The sequence below is a fragment of the Halichondria panicea genome, chromosome 1 (assembly GCF_963675165.1).
Source record: "Halichondria panicea chromosome 1, odHalPani1.1, whole genome shotgun sequence".
In the NCBI taxonomy this organism is placed as follows: Eukaryota; Metazoa; Porifera; class Demospongiae; order Suberitida; family Halichondriidae; genus Halichondria; species Halichondria panicea.
The window spans coordinates 12,638,901-12,659,773 of NC_087377.1; the positions used below are offsets into that span (position 1 = coordinate 12,638,901).

Sequence of the window (20,873 nt, forward strand, 5' to 3'; positions counted from 1 at the left end):
GTGCAAGGTCCTAGAATTTGCTTGGCTTATGACGTAATGTAATGATCGGGCATATAAGAAGCTAGGTTTCAGAACAGAGGAGGTCGGACATCACTTGCAGTAGAGCTCACTGCACTAGATATGCGAGTATGAGTCCACAGTCTCTCAGGTTCTACATCGATCTTGTGGTCATATTCTATGTATCTTCTCAGCTTGCCGTCACTGGTACATGGTATCTTGTATAGATAACAAGCTAGCTAGCTATAAGCTAGGTCGATTTATTCATTGATATGTGTGATTTATTTTCCTTTACAGAAGAATATTCAGTAAATGTGGAGAGACCATGTCCAATGGAAACAGTCACTTTCACCTGCATTGCTGCTGGAAATCTCTTGAGATGGGAAGTGTCAGATAGTGATGATACTATCGAGATCCTCTCTACCTCTGATCTCAATGTACCCATCGGTGTATCAGGTTACACTGTGACACTAATTGCATTCAATGACACTACTTTAACATCTACTCTGTCAAGAACAGCAGAGAGTGTGATCACTGTGTCCTGTGTGGGGCTTATGCCTGTAGGTACTATAGGGTCTATAACGATTCGTTTGGTTGGTGAGTTGCCGTTTATATATAAAGTATCTTTGTTGAGTCACGTTAACTATAGATCCACCGGGACCACCCTCCACCACAAGACACTCCACTTCAAGCAACTCGGCAGATGAAGTCAGTGTGACTGTTGATTGGAACCCTCCTACTGAGACTGGTGGTAGAGATGACCTCACCTACACAGTGACCATCTCACCTCTGGCCCAGCTCTCTGCAACTGTCCTCACATCCACCTCTGTCAATGTGACTGCTCAATACAATGTGGACTACACTGTCAGTGTTGTGGCTACCAACTGTGCTGGGAACAGTACAACTGCTGACTACAACTTTACGATTGGTGAGTCGACATCGTCTTTAAACACCATACTATACCGTAATTACCGTATTTGATGTAATTACAGCGCCACCATAATTTAAGCGCCATGTCAGCATCAGTATAATTTTTTAGAAGCACCAACTGTTGCTGGAATTATTTTTTTCTGGCGCTTATAAAAAGGTTCGTTTGAGACATCAAGAGAACCATCCTGCACTTTTACCCTTCACACTTCGTCTTTAACCATTAATCAGGCTAGAAGAACACTACAACCAGCCCTTTGGGCTTCTAAATTATCCTAAACAGTGTCTAACTATTATGTAGAACATAAGCGCCACCATAATTTGCTGGGCTGAACGCAAGTTTTTTATGTTCTAAAAGATGCGCCACTCAGAAGTGGAATTAATTTTTTCTGGCACTGTAATTTCATCAATTACGGTATTGACTCCCTCTCATGCAGGCAGCTGTCCTGTGTTGATCAACCCCATGAATGGAGCGTTTGGACCAACCACCAACAGTTTGCCAGGATCCACGGTAACCATCCAGTGCGACGCTGGGTATGTATCTGCTGTTACAATGGTGACATGTGAGGGTACACTGATGTGGAGTCCAGACCCTGAGGCTATTGAGTGTACATTACTAACCACACCTACTCCCACAATTCGTGAGTTAAGCTCTTGATTGTACAAATTATTATTTTTCACCTCACAGCTCCAATGAGCTGCACAACTTCACTATCCCCACCACAGAATGGCACTATCAGTAATCGTTCAGCACCAGCTATTCCCGGTACACAAGTGACCTTCCAGTGTGATGATGGACTGTTCCCTGAGGGCATACTGACTGCCACCTGTCTAGTTACAGGAATGTGGGACAAGAACCCGGGGGAGATTATCTGCAGAAATGAGTCTAGTAAGTTTCCTGATTTATGGTAGTTTGTCAATTATTTTGAATAACTAAAATTGAGCGTAACTTTTCAATTAACCTGTACCCAGTTTCATGTGCCCTGCCTGCCCCTCTACTCTATGGAGCTTTACTCAACACTAACTTTCAGAACACTAACCTAATGGAGGGCTCAGTCATTACCTTCCAATGTGATCCTGGGTTCTCACTGGTGGGTGCAGTGACTGCCACTTGTAACAACTCTGGTCTCTGGGATCCTGACCCGGCTGTATTGAGGTGTAAGTTCATTTTTGTTCTGTATGTGCATGTACATGTAACAGTGATGCATAATGGCCTATTATATATAGGTGTGGCAGCGCCAACTGGTGGGAATGTTGCTGCTATAGCTGGAGGTGTTGCTGGTGGTATAATGGTCGCGTTACTTCTCATTTTGTTGATAATAATTATCTTATTGGTGGTTCTCAGAAAGAGAAAAGGTGAGTTGACTAATTTTCTGGTACAAAAACTGATTACTTGTTTTCTCAGAGAGTGTGAGGCATAAATCAAATGACAGTATAGAAATGGATCATAGGTTTGATGTAAACGTAATGTGTGTAGTCTCTGTGTATTGTTATGAGCCATGCCTTTCATTACAGGGGGAATACAGTGCACTACAACACAATGGGCCGGTAAAGAACTCAAAGAAGGTTAGTTTTCTTGACTCGTTTTATACTCACTAACTCTTTAATGCAGTGCCAGCCTCCAGCAGCGGATGAAGAAGGCTACAATAGAATCACTCATAATGTGGTGAGTATCAACGTATTGTGTGCATTAGCTTAATTATTGCATCACCTCACAGAATCCTGCTTCACAGAATCCTGCTTCCCTCACCTATGATGAGGTTATCCTCAACAGTGATAAGGTGTATAGTATAACCTCATCAATACACACCATTATGATGCTGCAATGATGACCATTCTTATAATTAACACAGAAAATAGCGGTCAATGAAGAGGGATACAGTGTGATGGACACTGGACAGGTATATGAAACTCGTCTTGATCGACTCAATCATTTAACTCCACTGTTTGTATAGGGTGCTCAGAGGATGCCCGGCTATGGCCAGCTCGGCAATGTGGTGAGTGTGTGTGTGTACAGCCGTTAGTGAGAGTATTGTGACTAATGAGTGTTCGTTCTGTGGCATTATAACTAAAAGTTAAACAAATCATCAAAGTAAGTAAAGTAACTGTTTGTGTATAGTGTTAATTAGATGTGTCCTGTGTGGTGCATTAATTATACATTGCTTCACCGCAATATCCTAGCTGCTTTGCATTGTACAGATAGTCATACTAAATTGTTAATTTATATTGTAGGTACACTCTATAATTACAAGTAAGGCTATTCTTGTTCCCGACACCCCAGGCTACAGTGGAGCCGGTAATCTATGCTGCCCTTAGCACTAGCCAGCCTCGCAAGAAAGGGACTGCCACTGTGGATCATCATCAGGTGACCTACGCCACTGTGGATAGTGATGCTACCATACAACAGGAAGCTAAGGCAGCCATCCTCCCAACAGGTGAGTATGCTTGCGTAATTTTAAGATTCATTGTTCCATCATTGCACAAGCGCACAGCGGCATAATTATTGCTGGTATGTGTTTCACTTTGTGTGTCTGTCTGTATAGACTGCTATTATTATAATTATGATAGTCAATGAAGTGCGGTGGAAATTAGGTACCGTTCTAAAAAAGGAATAAACATAGCATGTTTACTCTAATAGCTTCAGGCCAGGCATCAGCACCCGTGGTGCTTTCGTTTTGATTATTGCATGTTTATTGTGTGTACTATGGTGCGTCCGTTCCGGGTAGTTTTGATTTAGAAATATCTATAGCGATCGAGTTGTGAGTTTTTCCCATTTTGAAATCTAGTGTTGTCTGTTCCTGGTAGTGAGGTCCCTAGCGAGTTATGAGTTTTTCCCATATTGTATGATTAAGAAGAAGTGTGCTTATAATGTTGTCTGTTCCTGGTAGTTTTGATTAGGAAGTTTCTATCTTGTCTTCCCTAGTGTTTGTTTTGTCTGTCTGTTTCCTGGGTGTGTACAGCATGTCATTTCATCAGCTGATTAGGAGACAATGGGAAAACACAGAGTGCATCCCTGATAAGCTGTCAGCTTTATGGCTTCTGGTTTTACCCTTACCTTTTAAGGCACATAACCTTGTTATTGTTCATGAGTTACAAGCTGGTACTCACTACTGCTATAGAGTCCCCAAGGCCATGATAGTGTTCATGGTTTGAGTGTTGTGAGTTGTAGCTTTCATTGCTTCCTCTAGTACTGGCTTGTAGTGCTGCCCTGAAGCTGTAGCATTGCCTACTGCAGTTTTAATAGTTAGTGCAGATGTTATCATCATTAGTGTTCAGCTTATGAGTTTTTGTTTCACTCTCTCTCTCTCTCTCTCTCTCTCTCAACACACACACACACACACACACGCACGCACGCACGCACACACACACACACACACACCACACACACACCACACACACACACACGCACACACACACACACACACACACACACACACACACACCACACACACACACACACACACACACACACACACACACACACACCACACACACACCACACACACACACCACACACACACACACACACACACCACACACACACACACACACACCACACACACACACACACACACACACACACACACACACACACACACACACACACACACACACAGCCTCAGCCCCAGCCCTGCCTGATGTTGACAAGCTCCTGGACATTGACCAGGCCTTGGTCCAGATCAGGTCAATGCAGCACAAATGGAGGGAGCTGGCTGAGACTATGAGGGTGCCAGAAACAATGATTGAACAGGTATGTAGTTGAATCTATCAAGGGTCAAGCATTGATAGTCATCAGGAGTACATGACATTTACATGTACAGTACATGTAGTGTACATACATACATGTACTTAGTGGTGTGAAGGAATGTGTTGTTTACATAGATAAAGTAGAAGTGCACTCTATTGTTGATCAGCTACTCACTCAAATATCTCATTTTAGATCGAGGATTCATGTGGAATCAACCATGGTGGCTGTCTAACGGAGGTGATCGACCAGTGGATGAGGAGTTGCTCTGGGCGACCAACCTGGAGAGAGCTGGCTGGTCATCTCCATAATATTGGAGAGGAGCAATTGTCACAAGAACTCATGACTATCTACGATACTGGTGAATAGAATAGTGGTTTCACGTGTGTTGCTTGAAGTGTGGCCCTGCTACATGTATATGAAGTCATAATGATTATTGTTTGCTGTCCGATAGATTATGGTTTGCTCCTGACAGTAACGTATAACTTTCACTAATAAAATAATGTTATTGTATTAATTAGAGAGCTGTATATGGTGTGTGTATGGTGTGCTTAGAACAGAGATCTTTGCTAAAAGGATTACTTCTACAACAAGGTTTATTTACTCCATGCATATTTAAAATTCCACATGTAGTGACACACACACACACTCACACTCACACACACACACACACACACACACACACACACACACACACACACACACACTCACACACACACACACTCACACACACACTCACACTCACACTCACACACACACTCACACACACACACACACACATGCACACACACACACACACACACACACACACACACACACACACACTCACACACACACACACACACACACACACACACACACACACACACTCACACACACACTCACACACACACACACACACACACACACACACACACACACACACACACACACACAGGTCGTCTCCCAGTGGAGTTGAACATGAAGGCAGTACCAAGTACCGTGTACAAGTACGACCGAGCCCCTCCCCCTCCCCTCCCCTCTCGATCACCCACAACGACAGATGACGACCCCGGACTACCAAAGCTTCCCTCACGTCCCCCTAAAGCGTAAGTTGATTGAATGCACGAACATGCTCCCATGCATGTAACTAATTACCACTATAATAATGTTTACAAAGTTGTTAATTGTGGGCAAACGTTAATCCAACGAAGGGATGGTGGTGTCAGTAGGTTGGGTTAATATCATTGTGCATCAAGTACACTCCCGTGTCCGAGTGCTAGCTACAACTATATAATGTGCATCAAACAACACACTTTTAATTAGCTTAGCTACTTAAACATTATTCCTTCCCCTATACAGAGCTGGTGCGGCAATGGTTCCAGCCCGTCCCCCTAAATCAGCCCATAACAATGAACCTCCAGTACCTGCACGCCCGTCCAAGCAATATGCGAAGCATTAGGTACTGGAGGTACTGGGTCATAACTTGTTAGTGCAAGAATCAACTCATATCCTTTAGGTGACATATTTTCATAGGTAGTAGCTAAGTGTGTGGTAGAATACAACAAACATTTTAGTGTTAGTACAAGAATCAACTCAATACATGAACTCAAGCTTATTATCCCCCGTAGTTCAGTCACAATCACTTAATTGTCAGCTTACATGTTTAACATGTTAAGAAAGTTTTAGGTTATTTCTCTCAATTCACTTTTACTCAAACATTTTTTATCGATCACTGCTTGTATCAAGAACATTATTTTGTGCACATACAATTATAGTGTACTGTACATGTCTGCTGTCTGTTGGTTGATGGACATAATAATGCTAAACAGTCAACATACCCTATCAGGGTTTCATCTAGTATAACCTGTGTTTCATACGCCTCCATAAGTGTCCTCTGTTCTTGTGTGATGCATGTGTGTAGATGTGTATCCACTCACTATACATGTATGGCGTACTGTTTATGATCATGGCGTTATGATATTATTATTTCTAACTCTGGTTTGTTTCTATAGATATAAATTGTATAGGAATTCCTGTTTTGGTACTGTATACTCTGTTTGCTATACTGTATACTCTGTTTGCTATACTGTATACTCTGTTTGCTATACTGTATACCCTGTTTGCTATACTGTATACCCTGTTTGCTACTGTATACCCTGTTTGCTATACTGTATACCCTGTTTGCTATACTGTATACCCTGTTTGCTACTGTATACCCTGTTTGCTACTGTATACTCTGTTTGCTATACTGTATACCCTGTTTGCTATACTGTATACCCTGTTTGCTACTGTATACTCTGTTTGCTACTGTATACCCTGTTTGCTACTGTATACCCTGTTTGCTATACTGTATACCCTGTTTGCTACTGTATACCCTAATTGCTATACTGTATACCCTGTTTGCTATACTGTATACTCTGTTTGCTATACTGTATACCCTGTTTGCTATACTGTATCCCCTGTTTGCTACTGTATACCCTGTTTGCTATACTGTATACCCTGTTTGCTATACTGTATACCCTGTTTGCTACTGTATACCCTGTTTGCTATACTGTATACCCTGTTTGCTACTGTATACTCTGTTTGCTACTGTATACCCTGTTTGCTATACTGTATACCCTGTTTGCTACTGTATACTCTGTTTGCTATACTGTATCCCCTGTTTGCTATACTGTATACCCTGTTTGCTACTGTATACCCTGTTTGCTACTGTATACTCTGTTTGCTATACTGTATCCCCTGTTTGCTACTGTACACCCTGTTTGCTACTGTATACCCTGTTTGCTATACTGTATACCCTGTTTGCTATACTGTTTGCTATACTGTAACCCTGTTTGCTATACTGTATACCCTGTTTGCTACTGTATACCCAGTTTAATATAATTGTGTAGCCAATATCGGCCTGAGATTTGCCTGTCATTTCCTGTCTGCTTATGTCACTTCCTCTTATTATTGGGTGTGTCTGGAATTCACTGGGGAGCCCCTGTGATTATGGTCTACTCACTGATTGGTGTTTCCATAGCAAAGCTTGTGTATCTGAATTAAAATTGTGTACTCAGACTTTGAACATTGGTGGGAAGCTTGAGTGCTTTTATGGCATGTACTTTTAATGTTTCCGTAATGCATCGTTGGACTCTACACAGAATCTTATAATAGAATGCTATATATAACCTCTAATTGTTCTTTATATGTACACGTACATGACAAGGCTTTCAGCACATGACAATCAACACACTTGACACAATGCCGATTGTTCTCTACATTAAGTGCTGTACATAGCATGTATCTATAGGTGGGCAGGCATGCACTAATGCATGTTGGTTTTTCCTGCTATGAAAGCAGTTAGTATGACCATGTTAGGTTATAAAGTGAACGTAAAGTCCGTTTACTTTCCTGCATGGTTGTTTATGTATGCATGTGATGCCAGCAGCTGTGTATGGGTGTGTATATAATAATGTATTGCACATGTTCACACGTACATTATCGCTAGGAAATGTTGATGTTCAATACAATTAATAGTTGTTGTCATTCTCATGGGATAGTTATTATAGGAAGATTATTGTCTGTTTGGGGTAGTTGGCGTATACTTATTTCACTGAAAATAGTTTCTATAATAACATTAATTTTAATGGCTGGTGGTTTACCCTCTTTGAATGCTGTAAACGCATTCATTTGCCTAGTAACTATTGAAGGGGGGAGTAACTGCATCTAAGGACATTCATTAGTCTTCCTCCTTTCCAAGTAATGCTATGAATTTTCATATTTCTAGGGCAGCTCTCCAGATGTCCAGCCACAAAATCTTTCAAATGCCTAGGGGCCAACGGTGCCTAAAAATTAAAAGGGTCATTTAGCAAAGTGAGAGACTGTGATAACAAAGCTATAGGGAGGGACGGGAAATAATAATAAACACACGCTTTGTTTTGACTACCACTATGACTATGGAGCAATAACACATTGTGCACAGTATGCTCATGCATGGCTGTATGCATGTTGACCTATATTTGCCTGTGGTAAGAGTCACTATAGTAGTTAAGTGAGAGTTTAGGCCCTGATAAATTATGCTGGGAATAATTTTAGCATAATAATTATGTCCAAAGAATAAAATAGTCATCAATTTTGACTCTTGGTAAAGATCATTTCATTAAGTTTTGCATAACGACGTCCTAATTCTGAAGGTGCATGATCAATTCAGCAAGACAATAATTGTGTCAGTTGTGTGCTGGGTTTACGTTACCTCTTAATAATAGACGTAAGATAGGTGTCACTCTTTACCTAAGCAGCTCAATAGTGTCTAAAGTATATGTAGTATATATTCACTCGTGAACATACACAAGATGAATAGCTATGCTCATACCGGTACCATCATTATTTTGAACTTTACAGCAATTGTACAAAAAATAATTTAAGTGATACAATTGGCATGGTGCAAGACTACAATAAAAAAATGAAGTACAATTAACCGTCTCTTTAGGTGAAACTGGTGCATCAGATGGAAGTGATTTTTTTATCATATCATACTCAAATTTTGTTGAGGTGATCTTTCCATGATTATTATTGTCACTTGTGATGATAGAACTCCTATAGATCTCCCTGAGAGTTGGTATGATATAGGTATGTACCAATTATTTATTATGACTTGGTGCCATCAATAATAATTATTGATACAAACGTGATATCTGTTCGATATTTAGTAAGCCAGTACCACAAAGAGAGTGTAATTCCCATGTTCCACTGCAATAGCTTTAGGATCATGTACAACAGTGTTAAAAGCTTTCTTAAAATCTAGAAGTTCTCTAGCCTCATTTCCAAGCTGCAATACATCAGTACACTAACTTGAAATCGAGACTAGAGGACAGTTAGCCTCATGCAGGTTCCCTGCATGAGACATTTTTCGTTTGTAACTCCTCTCGATCCGGTTCCTTTCCAATTATCAGCCTTCGTGGTTACGAGAGATCGAGTTCCTGGTCCACCTCCCCACAGAGGAGAGACAACCACATCCATATACCCGACAAAAAATTGCATGACCCTTTATCATCTCCATCAAATGATGGTTGTAATTGCATGACCCTTTATCATCTAATAATTATGTCCATCAAATGATGGTTATAGATTGCATGACCCTTTATCAGACCTTGTCTCACTTGATGTTTATTGTGTAGTGGGTCTTTACCTGCTGTTTTTGTCGATGCGTGCCCCCACGTGGAGGGAGTTGGGAGATCATCTCATGCTCAGTAAGATTCTCTAAATAAGCGACACTTGAACATTTCTCCCATAATTATAGCACAAAGCTTATATTCATTTTGTTGTGTACATTAAAACTCACTTTTGCAAAATGTAATTATTATTTTAAAAGTGTCGCTTTAAATTAAATCGAGGTTTTACGGTGCATGCATGTATACATACGTGTACCTACATCGCAACCACAGTATGCATGAATCATCCTTAATTGGTTCTCATTTTAGTTGTTCCTACACCCCCCTCCCCTACACACTGTACAGTTATTAGAGCTACGATTGATGATTCATGCTTAGTGTAGTGGGTCTTTACCGTCTGTTATGGCTCTGTGTGATTATTGCTTATCCATTCAAAAGTCTTTACCAAATCTACCCACCCTAGCAGAATGTGCATATTGGTTGACAGATGCTTACCGTTTACAAACCTTTCAAATGGACTGCTTTAAGATTAAGATACATGCATGTGCATATCCTAATAATTTTAGCAGTCTCAATCTTGCTGTGATGTTGATGTGTGTGTGTGTGTGTGTGTGTGCGTGTGTGTGTGTGTGTGTGTAGGTGGACTTCTACATCTCCCATGCAGAGCTAGGCAGCCAACCATGCAGTGAGAGAGGCATGCAGTCTGCATCTGTACTGCAGAGCTGGGCACTAAGATTGATGAATGGTCATGTGATAATAGTGCCTGTGTAACCTATATCCTCTAAACTCCTTTTTGGAGCATCATAATTTTTGGGGTCTCATAACTTTTTCTAGCTTAGTGGCTGCGTTGCTTAATCGACCTTTTAGAGCTAGATTCTCTTTACTTTTTAGAATAATCAACATTAAAAGTGATCAATTTCACCATTTCTATGTACAGCACATTGTATGGCAGCAAGACAGGTAATGAGCATGCTGACTATAAATATAATCCTTTGTAGTTTTAGCCACACCCTATAACGCGGAGTGTTTCAGGCAAACATTTTCGTTTCCAATCCCTCTTACTGTTCTATCCATGGTATGATGTATTGTGCATGTGTAACACCAGGCAGGTACAGGAAACTTGTCTTGACTCAATCCTTTTTACTCCGCTCTACAGAGTGCTCAGAGGCTACCCGGCTATGACCAGCTCGGCAATGTGTGAGTGTGTGTGTGTGTGTGTGTGTGTGTGTGTGTGTGTGTGTGTGTGTGTGTGTGTGTGTGTGTGTGTGTGTGTGTGTGTGTGTGTGTGTGTGCGTGCGTGCGTGCGTGCGTGCGTGCGTGCGTGCGTGGCCAGCTCGGTGTGTGTGTGTACAGTCATTAGTGAGAGTATTGTGACTAATGGTATTGGTTTAGGTAACTACTACTTTCAAGTTAAACAAATCACTTTAAGGTTCACAAAGAAACTGTTTGTGTAGATGTGTCCTGTGTGGTGCATTAATACAATGCTTTACCGCTTCACATTGTACAGATATGTAACGGAAAGATATATTCTTGACACTGTTTGTAACTGCATGCCTCTGTCAGCTGCTGGGGAGATATCCTCAGAGGGAGAATAGAGAGTGGGTGGTCATGCAATAATAACCTACATGTATATCCCCTAAAGTCTGATATCATGTTTTCAGTAGCACACATAATAATAAATTTATTATGTTCACACATTACAGCTCAACAATTCAACCCACCCCCAACACACACACACACACACACACACACACACACACACACACACACACAGGTGAAGGATTGTCTGAAACCGTACGTGGGGACGGGTGAGCGTGCTGTTGTTGTTTTAGTGTTTCTATGACGATGTGTGCATGGAGCTTTATGGTGTATAGTGGGATAAAGGTAACAAAGGTGTAATAGCATCAATATGCCCCACATTGACGTCCTTTTTCAGCAATAGTAGTAGCAAAAAATTATCTCATTGTTGTATTGTATATTGTACATAACTGAAGATTCAACATATCTTCTAGATGTATGTGAAAGAGTCATTTAAAAGAGAAAAAACACATTCAGCAGCAGCAGAGGACCGTCCTATTTGTACCGAATTGACCAAATTCAAAATTTTAACCCTATTATGCCCTAAATAAATGCCGGCATAATTTGCCAGGGCCTGATGTAAATAGAGCTATAATAATTATGCGCAATAACAATTTAAACCAAATCTAATCTTATGTTTCATTCTCCTGCTTGCTGAATGTTGTACTATCGATTGCGTGGGGTTGAAATTTCTTGGACAGCTAGATCACCTAAATTTCCTCAAAAGCTAACGTAAGAAACTTCTTGTATTTTTGTAATTTACTCTGACTATACATTAATGTAGGAAACACACTCAAATAAATTTGAGTGTGTTTCCTACATTATTTTAAGCTATTTCAAGATTTGAAATCTGAATACTCCGCTTATTACAAGTACTCCCCCTCCACAAACAGAGCAGTGACAATGCCTTGGTGCAGTCTGCTGGAGTGGACTGTCTCACCTCACTCTGTCAGCTGCTGGGGAGGATGATCCTCAGAGGAAGAATAGAACAACACAAACGTGAGTCTTTGAATAATATCTACGTAGCTGCATGACTTAGGCCAACAACTCACGGCCTATAGAATGACTGTCAAATCATAATATTATGTCATTCATTCAGGATTCCTTTGTACATGCAAAATGCATGTAATATATATATTAGACGTTAGACACTTTCTCCACATACCATTCTGAAGTGCCTCAGAGGTAGTAAGTTGATAATTAATTGTTAAGTACATGGGAAAATGCCTCAGAGGTATACTATGGGACTTAGTGCACCTACAACGTACTTAGTATCCTGTTGATAGTCAAGCCTCGAGGCAAGCTAGGTTTGTGCATGCATGCATACTGTAGTGTCTAAATGAGTTAGACTTGGTGTCCGTGTGATTTAGAAGCCTTCAGCCACTTGTAGTACCCTCGCTACGATCGGGATACTAAAACAGTGCCTTTGGGCATCTTTCTAAATCCCATAGACACCTCCAAAATTTGAGTGTATAACTTTTATATGATGTACATGTCACCATTGTGAGAAATGCCTTAGAGGTGGTAATCGTGTACTGCATATAGAGAGTAGGAGTGGCTGTTTTAATAGTTGCATGTTGCTAAACTGGAAGAAACCTAAGGGTGAATTTTCTTCCAAACAAAAGTTGAAGGTTTAAAACAGCGTACGTTCACAACTTTTTCAATTAGACATGTTTTGTGTGAACATTTTTTCATCTGCCAAACCATACCTGCAACCAATATTAAAAATGACAAATAATTGTTATAGCTTCTTTTAGTTGATACAAAACATGTATGGTGGCTTTTACTGAAAATGCAGAAATAATGATGTTGCTGTTTACATTGTTCTCTATAATGAACATGCAGACGCAGTAACTATTTACATATATAATTGAGCATGCAGTTGATGCACATCAACAGAAGTTTTACAGTCCGACTGGTCCATACGCCTGGTTAGTGTTCAGCTCAATCTCCTCTTTGGGTGACACCTCTTCATAAACAGGGCCAGCTGGTACAGTGGGTCTTAAGTTAGTTTGTCCTTCAGCTGCTGGGAAGTACACTGCTTTCTTACGAGAGCAAAGGTGCATCACTAAGAGTCCAGTGAGGAATCCAATGACTGTGAAAGCAACTGCAGTGACAACCACACTGATAGAAAGAATCTCTCTGGTAAATAGGGTGGGTGATTGAACTGTGCATGGGAGGAGGCAACATTTTTAGAGTGAAAAATATCAGTATAGAGAGTTCCAATAGACAATGGGAGGGTGTGCATCACAAGAGTAAACTATATAAGACTATGATTATAGCTATTCATTTAGTTATAATCATAAAAGGTTCTTTCTTGCATCAGCTTATAATTATATAATTATAGTGTATACGTACAACTTCTAGATACACAATCCAATAGAGCCGGGTCAGGATACCAAAGACCAGAGTTGTTACAAGTGACAGTCACTGCACCCACCAGTGAGAACCCAGGATCACATTGGAAGGTAATGACAGAGCCCTCAATTAGGTCAGTGTTCTGATTGTTGGTGTTGAGTAAAGCTCCATTGAGTGGAGGGGCAGACAGGGCACAGGAAACTGAGACCCAGCCCACATCCTTCCCTGCTTCCTTCCAAACCAGCCACACCTCCAGCTCTGTCTTTGCAGCAACCAGCCCCACCTCCATATCTGCTGCAGTAACCAGCCCCACCTTCCTATCTGCTCTCTCTGACCTGCAAGACAAGAGTTCGTAGACTATTTGCTCTCCTCCACAGCCAGTGAGAACCTACTTACTGCTCCAGTGGCAAAGAAAACAAGAAAATTCGCTCCCCCAAAGTCAAGTAAAGAAGTAGAACAAGCAAAAAAGGAAACAACACCAAAGAAAACACTCATTAACATCAAGTATTGCTTATTATTATGTACTTGGGTTATTATTTTATCTTGATCAGCTACATGATTTTCTATTGAAGTACATGATTTTCTAAATTGGATAGAACATTTCCTCTAACCAATCAGATTGCAGTATTTATGACAAACATGATCTAAATTATACTTAGATCATGTTTGCCATTAAATACTGCAATCTGATTGGCTAACGGAAGTGTTCTATCCAACTTATGTACTTAATTTAGAAAATCACGTACTTACTTAGAAAATCATGTACTTCACTTAGAATATCATGTTGCAAAGATTAGATAAGAACATTCAAATCTAATTGGCTAGATACTTATGGTTGCTATGATCTAAAATGTTTAGACACTCTGAGGATATTATAGGGTGTCATATACAGGCAGTGGAGTAGGAACAGGGGGGGCCAGGGGGCCAGTGGCCCCCCCAACTTCAGAGCAGGGGGGGCTGGCCCCCCCCCAACAATGAGAGTCACATGAATTGGCCACACCCTTCCTGATAATTGATCTTGTCAGGAGTGCATGCACTCTAATTGACAAGATCAGGAAGTGCTAATTGACAAGATCAGGAGTGCTAATTGACACTTTTTTTGGACGTTTCTAAATGATTATATTTTTGTGAGGAATTTTTATGAATGCAATTCTGCTGTATAATTATAATTATTATCAGAGCTAATAAGCTTGTAGCTAGGCCGTAGCTAATTATGATGTCATAATGAGGAGGTATGGCTTCCTGTCTAAAAAATTCCGGCGCTCTGCGCCGGGGTGGTGCCACTTGGGTGGTGCAAAGCACCACCCAAGTGGCCCCCCCAACTTTTGAACTGTTCCTACTCCACTGACAGGGAGGGGGGGGGGTGACTGGGGGGGTGACTGAGTGTCCATAGCTGGCAATGTTACATTCTAAGTTCACCCTCTGTTTTTAGCAACATTTTCTGGTTACTTGCCTATTTCCCCCTTTACATGTACTTCAAAATTTTGTATGACACTCTGTTAATAAACTTGTACATGTAGGTTTTGTGTACATCAGGATGTACAGTACACGTGTATTTAGTAAGGTCACCTCTCTACAAGCACTTGTACAACCCATGCAGTAGGTTGTGACTTCTGAGTCTACATCTGGATGCCATATAGTGGTGTACTGCGCTAAAAAGTTGCACGTTGGGTATCAGTAGAGCTAACTAGATATAAAATTAATGGCTGCAACAGCAGAGCCTTGCAGCTCTCTTCTCACTCTTGCAGCTACCAATAGCTAGCGTTCTGGTGAAGAGTTAACTACATGTAGTACATGTAAGTAGAGTATATATAGCAACACTCCATGCATGGACACATTTTTCTACACACACAAAACTATAGGCATAACTCGAGAATCCAGCATTATTTTGCAAATCCACAAATTAAAAACATGACTAGAAGCTATAGCCTATATAGAAACTCTTACTTGCACTTCATTGATCATTGAGCAGCTGTAGTAGTCTACACACAAACACGCACTTAATAGTTACGGTGTATTATAGCTTCATTTCACTGAGGCATCAGCAACTCTCGTGGTGCTTTCATTTTCACATCATTTGTATAACACTCTGCATGGTCGTGAGATCGAGGGTTTACAGCACTTCACTTAGTTAGAATTTGCGAAGCGTTGTTAATCGATATATTAACGAAGACATGTACACGAACATTTCTTTTGAGGGCTCTGCAATGAAGCCAAATAGCGAAAATTTGCACCCGCGAAAATTTCCCGCTATACGGTTACATGTAGATTGTGTTTGTGTTCCTGATCAATCTAACAGCTAATTTAATCAAAGTTGTATTTTATACATGTGTAATAATGTTGTAACGGATTGACGTATGCCTCTCTTCTTTTGCTCTTTTCGTGCTTCCCCAGCCAATCCTAATAATTTTTCACGTTGCAAAATTAATGTGGCTTTGAAAAAGTCCTTCAATAATTAATGGTTGTGGTGTGTAAAAATAATTATATAGACAAACTACACTCTAGTCTTGCCCCCCTTCCCTCCAGTGCCCTTCTCCTGCTTGGAGAGCTGAGTGGTGTGAGTGGGTGTGGTGACCGAGTGTCCTCCCTCCTCCCCCTCTGTGCCGAGACTCTACGACACAAACACTACCCTCAACACATCAACTTCCTGGAGACACTGCTCAAACTGGTGAGATGAGTAATGGCATGATCAAGGTGGTATGAAAGTACCAGTATTATCGGTATAATACATGTGTACATGTATATACGTTGGTTGTGATCGCATTGTGTAGTTAGTTACAGTATATACATAGGTCAACTGAAAGTTATAACATTTAACTTTCAGCAATTTTCAAAAGTAGAGATTCCACAGTGTTGTACAAATGTATATACTAAGCTGTGACTGCGCTATCTTGAGGGTGTTGAATGCTCTCTCTGTCCACAGTTGCCAGTGTTTGCCAAGTCTCTGGGTAAGAGAGTGTTCAAGAGACACCTCGAGCTATTTCTGGACTCCATCTTCTATGGACTGGTGAGTTAGTGGGACTGCCATTCTTTATCATAACGGAGTGTTTGCTTCAAAAGACTTGATCATTTTTTACCCAGATAGGCAAGAGTAGATAAGAGTACGGGTATATACATGTATACTATTGTAACATTAATTGTTAATTACATGTACATGTATACCCCCATCCCACAGAGCAGTGACAATGCCCTGGTGCAGTCTGCTGGAGTGGACTGTCTCACCTCACTCTGTCAGCTGCTGGGGAGAATGATCCTTAGAGGGAGAATAGAACAACACAATCCAACGTGAGTCTGGCATTGTGTAAATGTCTATAGTTTCTGTCTAAACTTGTGTGGCCATTATCAAACCCATTTTGCCGAGCTGCTGTGTGTCACTTCATCACTCGTTTATAATATGAGTCCTATATAATTATAGTCAATGACTCCATTATAGGGAACAGCTGTTATACTGTAGGTCTTCGTTCAAGGGTTTGGATTACCCACCACATGCATGTATATGCTCTGAGACAAGTCCTGCTGTGATCTGGGAGCTTTGCTACTACTTCTCTAGCTCACGAGCTACAGTTATAGGCTTCACGATTGTGCTATCTCAGCAAATACAATATTTGTCTGATAATTCTGAGCTTGGTTGTTCGTTTTGGGAGGTTAATTTCAATTGCTAAAGCTGATTGGGGACTAGAAAGCTGCTCGTTATGCAGAGTAGAGAGGTGGTCGCTCCTGAGAGGTTGCTTTACATTGAAGATATTTTAGTTTCAATGCGGACCTGAGCTCTTGGCCGTTATATAGCGTGTGGTTGCTCTTCGGAAGTGGTCGTTAATGGAGGTTCCGCTATAATTATGATGCTTTCATCATTTTAAATGCTGTGATGTATTTCCTTTTATTGGTTGCAGGTATCTGGACAAGTTTGACAGAACAGTAACTGTTGTATAGCTGCTCTTAATATTATTGTTTAGCTAATATAAATGAACAGATGCGCTATTAATTCTTATTATTATAAATCATGATGAATAGATCATAATTCGTCAGTACATTCTTCAGTGCATGCATGTATGTATATATTTAGCACAGAAATATATGAGTTGTACTAGAATACTTCCCATGCATGCATAATAATTATAATCACCGTATATATAGGGGGTAATTTTCGTGGCGTTATTGTTGTGGGCAAACTGACCTCCTTTGTGACAACTAAATTCCATCAGTTGTAATTGGATTAGGCGCTTGGCTCTCACTCCCTGATCTGTTTACAGGCGGCATTTTCTGAAACCACCAACAAATAATTATTTCATAGTGAAAACTGACTATGTGATGACGTTGTAGCGGATTGGAATTATGCTCTCGCCAGATTCCATAATTGTTTCCACGCTTTTTGTTGTTTTCCCGCAATTTTTCACATTGTATTCTATAGCTCATTCCAAATCAGCAGAGTGTTGTACGAATGATGTGAAACCGCCAAGGGTTTAGTATTTCAGTGCATGCTCTATATATTTAAAATTTATAGAGCGTATAATATTATTATGTTGCAGCTATAGCTATGTGAATCATCATGTGTCCAAACTCTAGCTCTGCAGGGAAATATCAGATCAGCTTCACAGCAAGTCTGTTTGTGTATATACAGCTGCAAACTATAGCAGTATAATTATAATATGTACTCTTGCTAACCCGGGACCAGACTCCATCCGAAATTCCTGACGGTGGTTGGGCGTTGCCTATCCCTCTCTTTCGTATATGCCCCAATATCAAGAATAGCATGCAATAATTATCACGTAAAAAGACCAAGCTATTATAATTATAACACTACCAAATCATCTGTAATTATTACACCTAGCTATATATATTTTATGCAAGCTATAATAAAATTTTTGTTCTTCAGCGCTATACAACTATAATTATAATATATGCATGCAGTAGTTGTTCACTGTACGTGTCTACAGGACAGCAATTAACTAGTGCTAGGAACAGTGACATCATAACGGCCAGAGGCATGGCAATGATCAGGGAAGCTCTTCAATCTTTACTCTATTGTGCAGCTGATTGCCGAACTCTGGAGGCACCTACGAAAAGAAAACAGCAATCAGCAATCAGCTGCACAATAGAGTAAAATTAATAAATTATTATAGACTAAAAGTACTTACAATTTCCTTGTTCCCAAGAAAGGGGAACTTTTCCAATATGGTAGAAATGTGCATCGGATGCTCGGATATTTCCTTTTGCCTCTGTGCGATGATTATAATACATCAGCATAGTGTTTAGTTGACTGGCACAACTGCTTGTTGGTGAGCAAAAAGTCTGCAGGTATCAAGATTGAAGGTCCCATCACGTTGCTGGAAAAATAATGGGACAAAAGTTATCTTCTATAATTGCACACAGTATAATAGAAGCTTAATGCAATAGGTCTAGCTAGCTATATGCAGTGTGACTCACCAGGAGGACATCACTAGCTGAAGTCCTGCCTACAGGCCTCTGTGAGGGAGCTAAATCCGACGTTGGTCAAGAAACATGTGAACTGGGACTGAGACATAGCACCTGCCAAGCACAGGCCCAGGGTGAGAACAATTCCAATCACCTTCATCTTGAAATTATTTTGCTTGTAAACTCAATTAAGATACAACTATAGCTATAGGACAAAATAATACACATGCAGAGCAGCTAAATAGTTTCCCGAGGCTAAATACAGGAATATTCCAACGATTATTGCCTGCATGCAACTAGGAATAACCATGAATAACTTATAATTATTATAACGTATACTGCATGCATGATGTATAATATATATTATAGTGGGTGGTAATTATATAGCTGTATACAATAGGTACATGCGTATAGTATTGTTAATTCTCACTATAATTATATAGGCGCTCATAAATATTCTCGGAATAATTTTAGCACAGTAGGTGTCTAAAGAATAATAAGCATCTATGTTCATATTTGGTAAATATCATTACATTAATAACGATCGATGTTCTCATGGCAAAAAATACCTGAAGGTGAATATTATGGATCAGTTCAAGTCAGCAACATAACACTGAGAATCATATGTCGTGTGTCAGTTGCATGTGTGCTGTGTTTATGTCTATAATTATATACGTCTTAATTTTGTTATGTCACATTTTTGGGGAATAATCATCTGATTTTTTATAAGGTGAAAAAAAAGCAAAATTTATCAGGGCCTATATACCGTATAGCGGGTAATTTTCGGGGGACAAAATATTTGTGGTTCAACAATAATTATTGAGACATTTCGTGGGTAATATTTTCGTGGTTGCTGCTTGGATTGTAGGTAAAGGTAGGCAAGGTCGCTTCATTCGTGGGTAAAATATTTGTGGTCAGACCCAACCACGAAAACCACGAATATTTTGCCCACGAAAATTACCCGCTATATATACGGTATAGTTCTCATTGAAAAAGCTTTTGTATACTCAGTCTGGTGCAGTATGATTATAGTCTATACGTACTTATAATAAACACTGCAGGTATATAGAATGTCTACTGCAGTATATATATTAAGGTATTATAGTCATCAAGAAAGAGGTATAGTGACTACTCGAGTTAATTCATAGGCCAGTTTATTGGGTGCACGCACATGTGACAGATTTACATACTCCCCATGCCGGCTGTCCTCGCACGCTGCAAAGTAGCTATATAATAAGCTAGCTTTTTGGTGTTTGCCCCGGCCAATTGTAGCAACTTTCACATTGCTTGAGCATGCAAGTGCTGCCTTTTAACAACTCGTATATTGCAAATGTTTACATGTGTGGTGTAGCAAGCAAGGGACTTCCGCCTATAGCTGACCTCCCATCTTTGTGTTTACACATCATGTCATGTATGGCAGTGGCGTAGGAAGGGGGGCTCCAGGGGCTGGAGCTTTCTAGGCTATTAAGTAGAGCTGGCTGCACTATGTAGAATAGCCTTACTCTAAAAAAACTAGAGCCCCCCCCATTGAGAAATTGCTTCCTATGCCACTGCATATATAAATATAGTATACATGCAGCAGCACAGTCAGCAAGCAAGGGACTCTCCTAGATCATGGTACACACACAGAGTCACTGGCTCAAAGAAAAGAGCTCGTATTGATTATCAAGCACCCTCATCATAAAATTACAATGTATGAAAACACACCTTCATGCAATGAT

At 40.3% G+C, this 20,873-nt stretch overlaps 2 protein-coding genes and 1 long non-coding RNA gene across 21 annotated transcripts in view; 2 read left to right on the plus strand and 1 right to left on the minus strand.

Moving 5' to 3' along the window:
- LOC135349820 (uncharacterized) overlaps positions 1–17,750 on the plus strand; it is a 56,561-nt gene extending 38,811 nt beyond the window's left edge. The window contains exons 1-8 of one of the 3 annotated variants that reach the window (XR_010399009.1): positions 9,670–9,882; positions 10,444–11,001; positions 11,579–11,612; positions 12,276–12,381; positions 16,267–16,408; positions 16,664–16,747; positions 16,916–17,025; positions 17,631–17,750. Coding sequence is in view for 2 of the 3 variants with exons in the window: in XM_064548446.1 (XP_064404516.1) it covers positions 16,199–16,408; positions 16,664–16,747; positions 16,916–17,025; positions 17,631–17,670 (444 nt within the window). In the remaining variant the exon portion in view is untranslated. Of the gene's footprint in view, positions 1–9,669; positions 9,883–10,443; positions 11,002–11,578; positions 11,613–12,275; positions 12,382–15,856; positions 16,409–16,663; positions 16,748–16,915; positions 17,026–17,630 lie in introns of those variants that run through there. The other 2 variants (XM_064548446.1, XM_064548457.1) reach the window with 2 other exon arrangements.
- On the plus strand, positions 47–6,477 carry LOC135347907 (uncharacterized). 17 transcript variants are annotated; one of them, XM_064546094.1, is made up of 18 exons: positions 47–204; positions 295–594; positions 647–925; positions 1,362–1,565; positions 1,613–1,813; positions 1,897–2,082; positions 2,152–2,280; positions 2,330–2,388; positions 2,440–2,490; positions 2,537–2,590; positions 2,643–2,705; positions 2,778–2,825; positions 2,880–2,921; positions 3,206–3,359; positions 4,542–4,675; positions 4,865–5,030; positions 5,607–5,757; positions 6,011–6,477. In XM_064546094.1, the coding sequence occupies exons 1-18, from the start codon at positions 129–131 to the stop codon at positions 6,108–6,110; spliced, it is 2,397 nt and encodes a 798-aa protein (XP_064402164.1). In that variant the 5' UTR covers positions 47–128; the 3' UTR covers positions 6,111–6,477. The 17 variants fall into 17 exon arrangements, with proteins under 17 accessions (XP_064402164.1, XP_064402212.1, XP_064402171.1 ...); XM_064546142.1 differs by having other exon boundaries at positions 2,658–2,705; XM_064546101.1 differs by having other exon boundaries at positions 2,537–2,587.
- LOC135350694 (uncharacterized) lies at positions 13,401–13,915 on the minus strand. Its single transcript, XR_010399231.1, has 2 exons — positions 13,741–13,915; positions 13,401–13,549 (listed from the first exon to the last, which is right to left on the minus strand). It is a non-coding gene; the product is annotated as an uncharacterized LOC135350694 (long non-coding RNA).
- Positions 17,751–20,873: the final 3,123 nt, after the last annotated feature.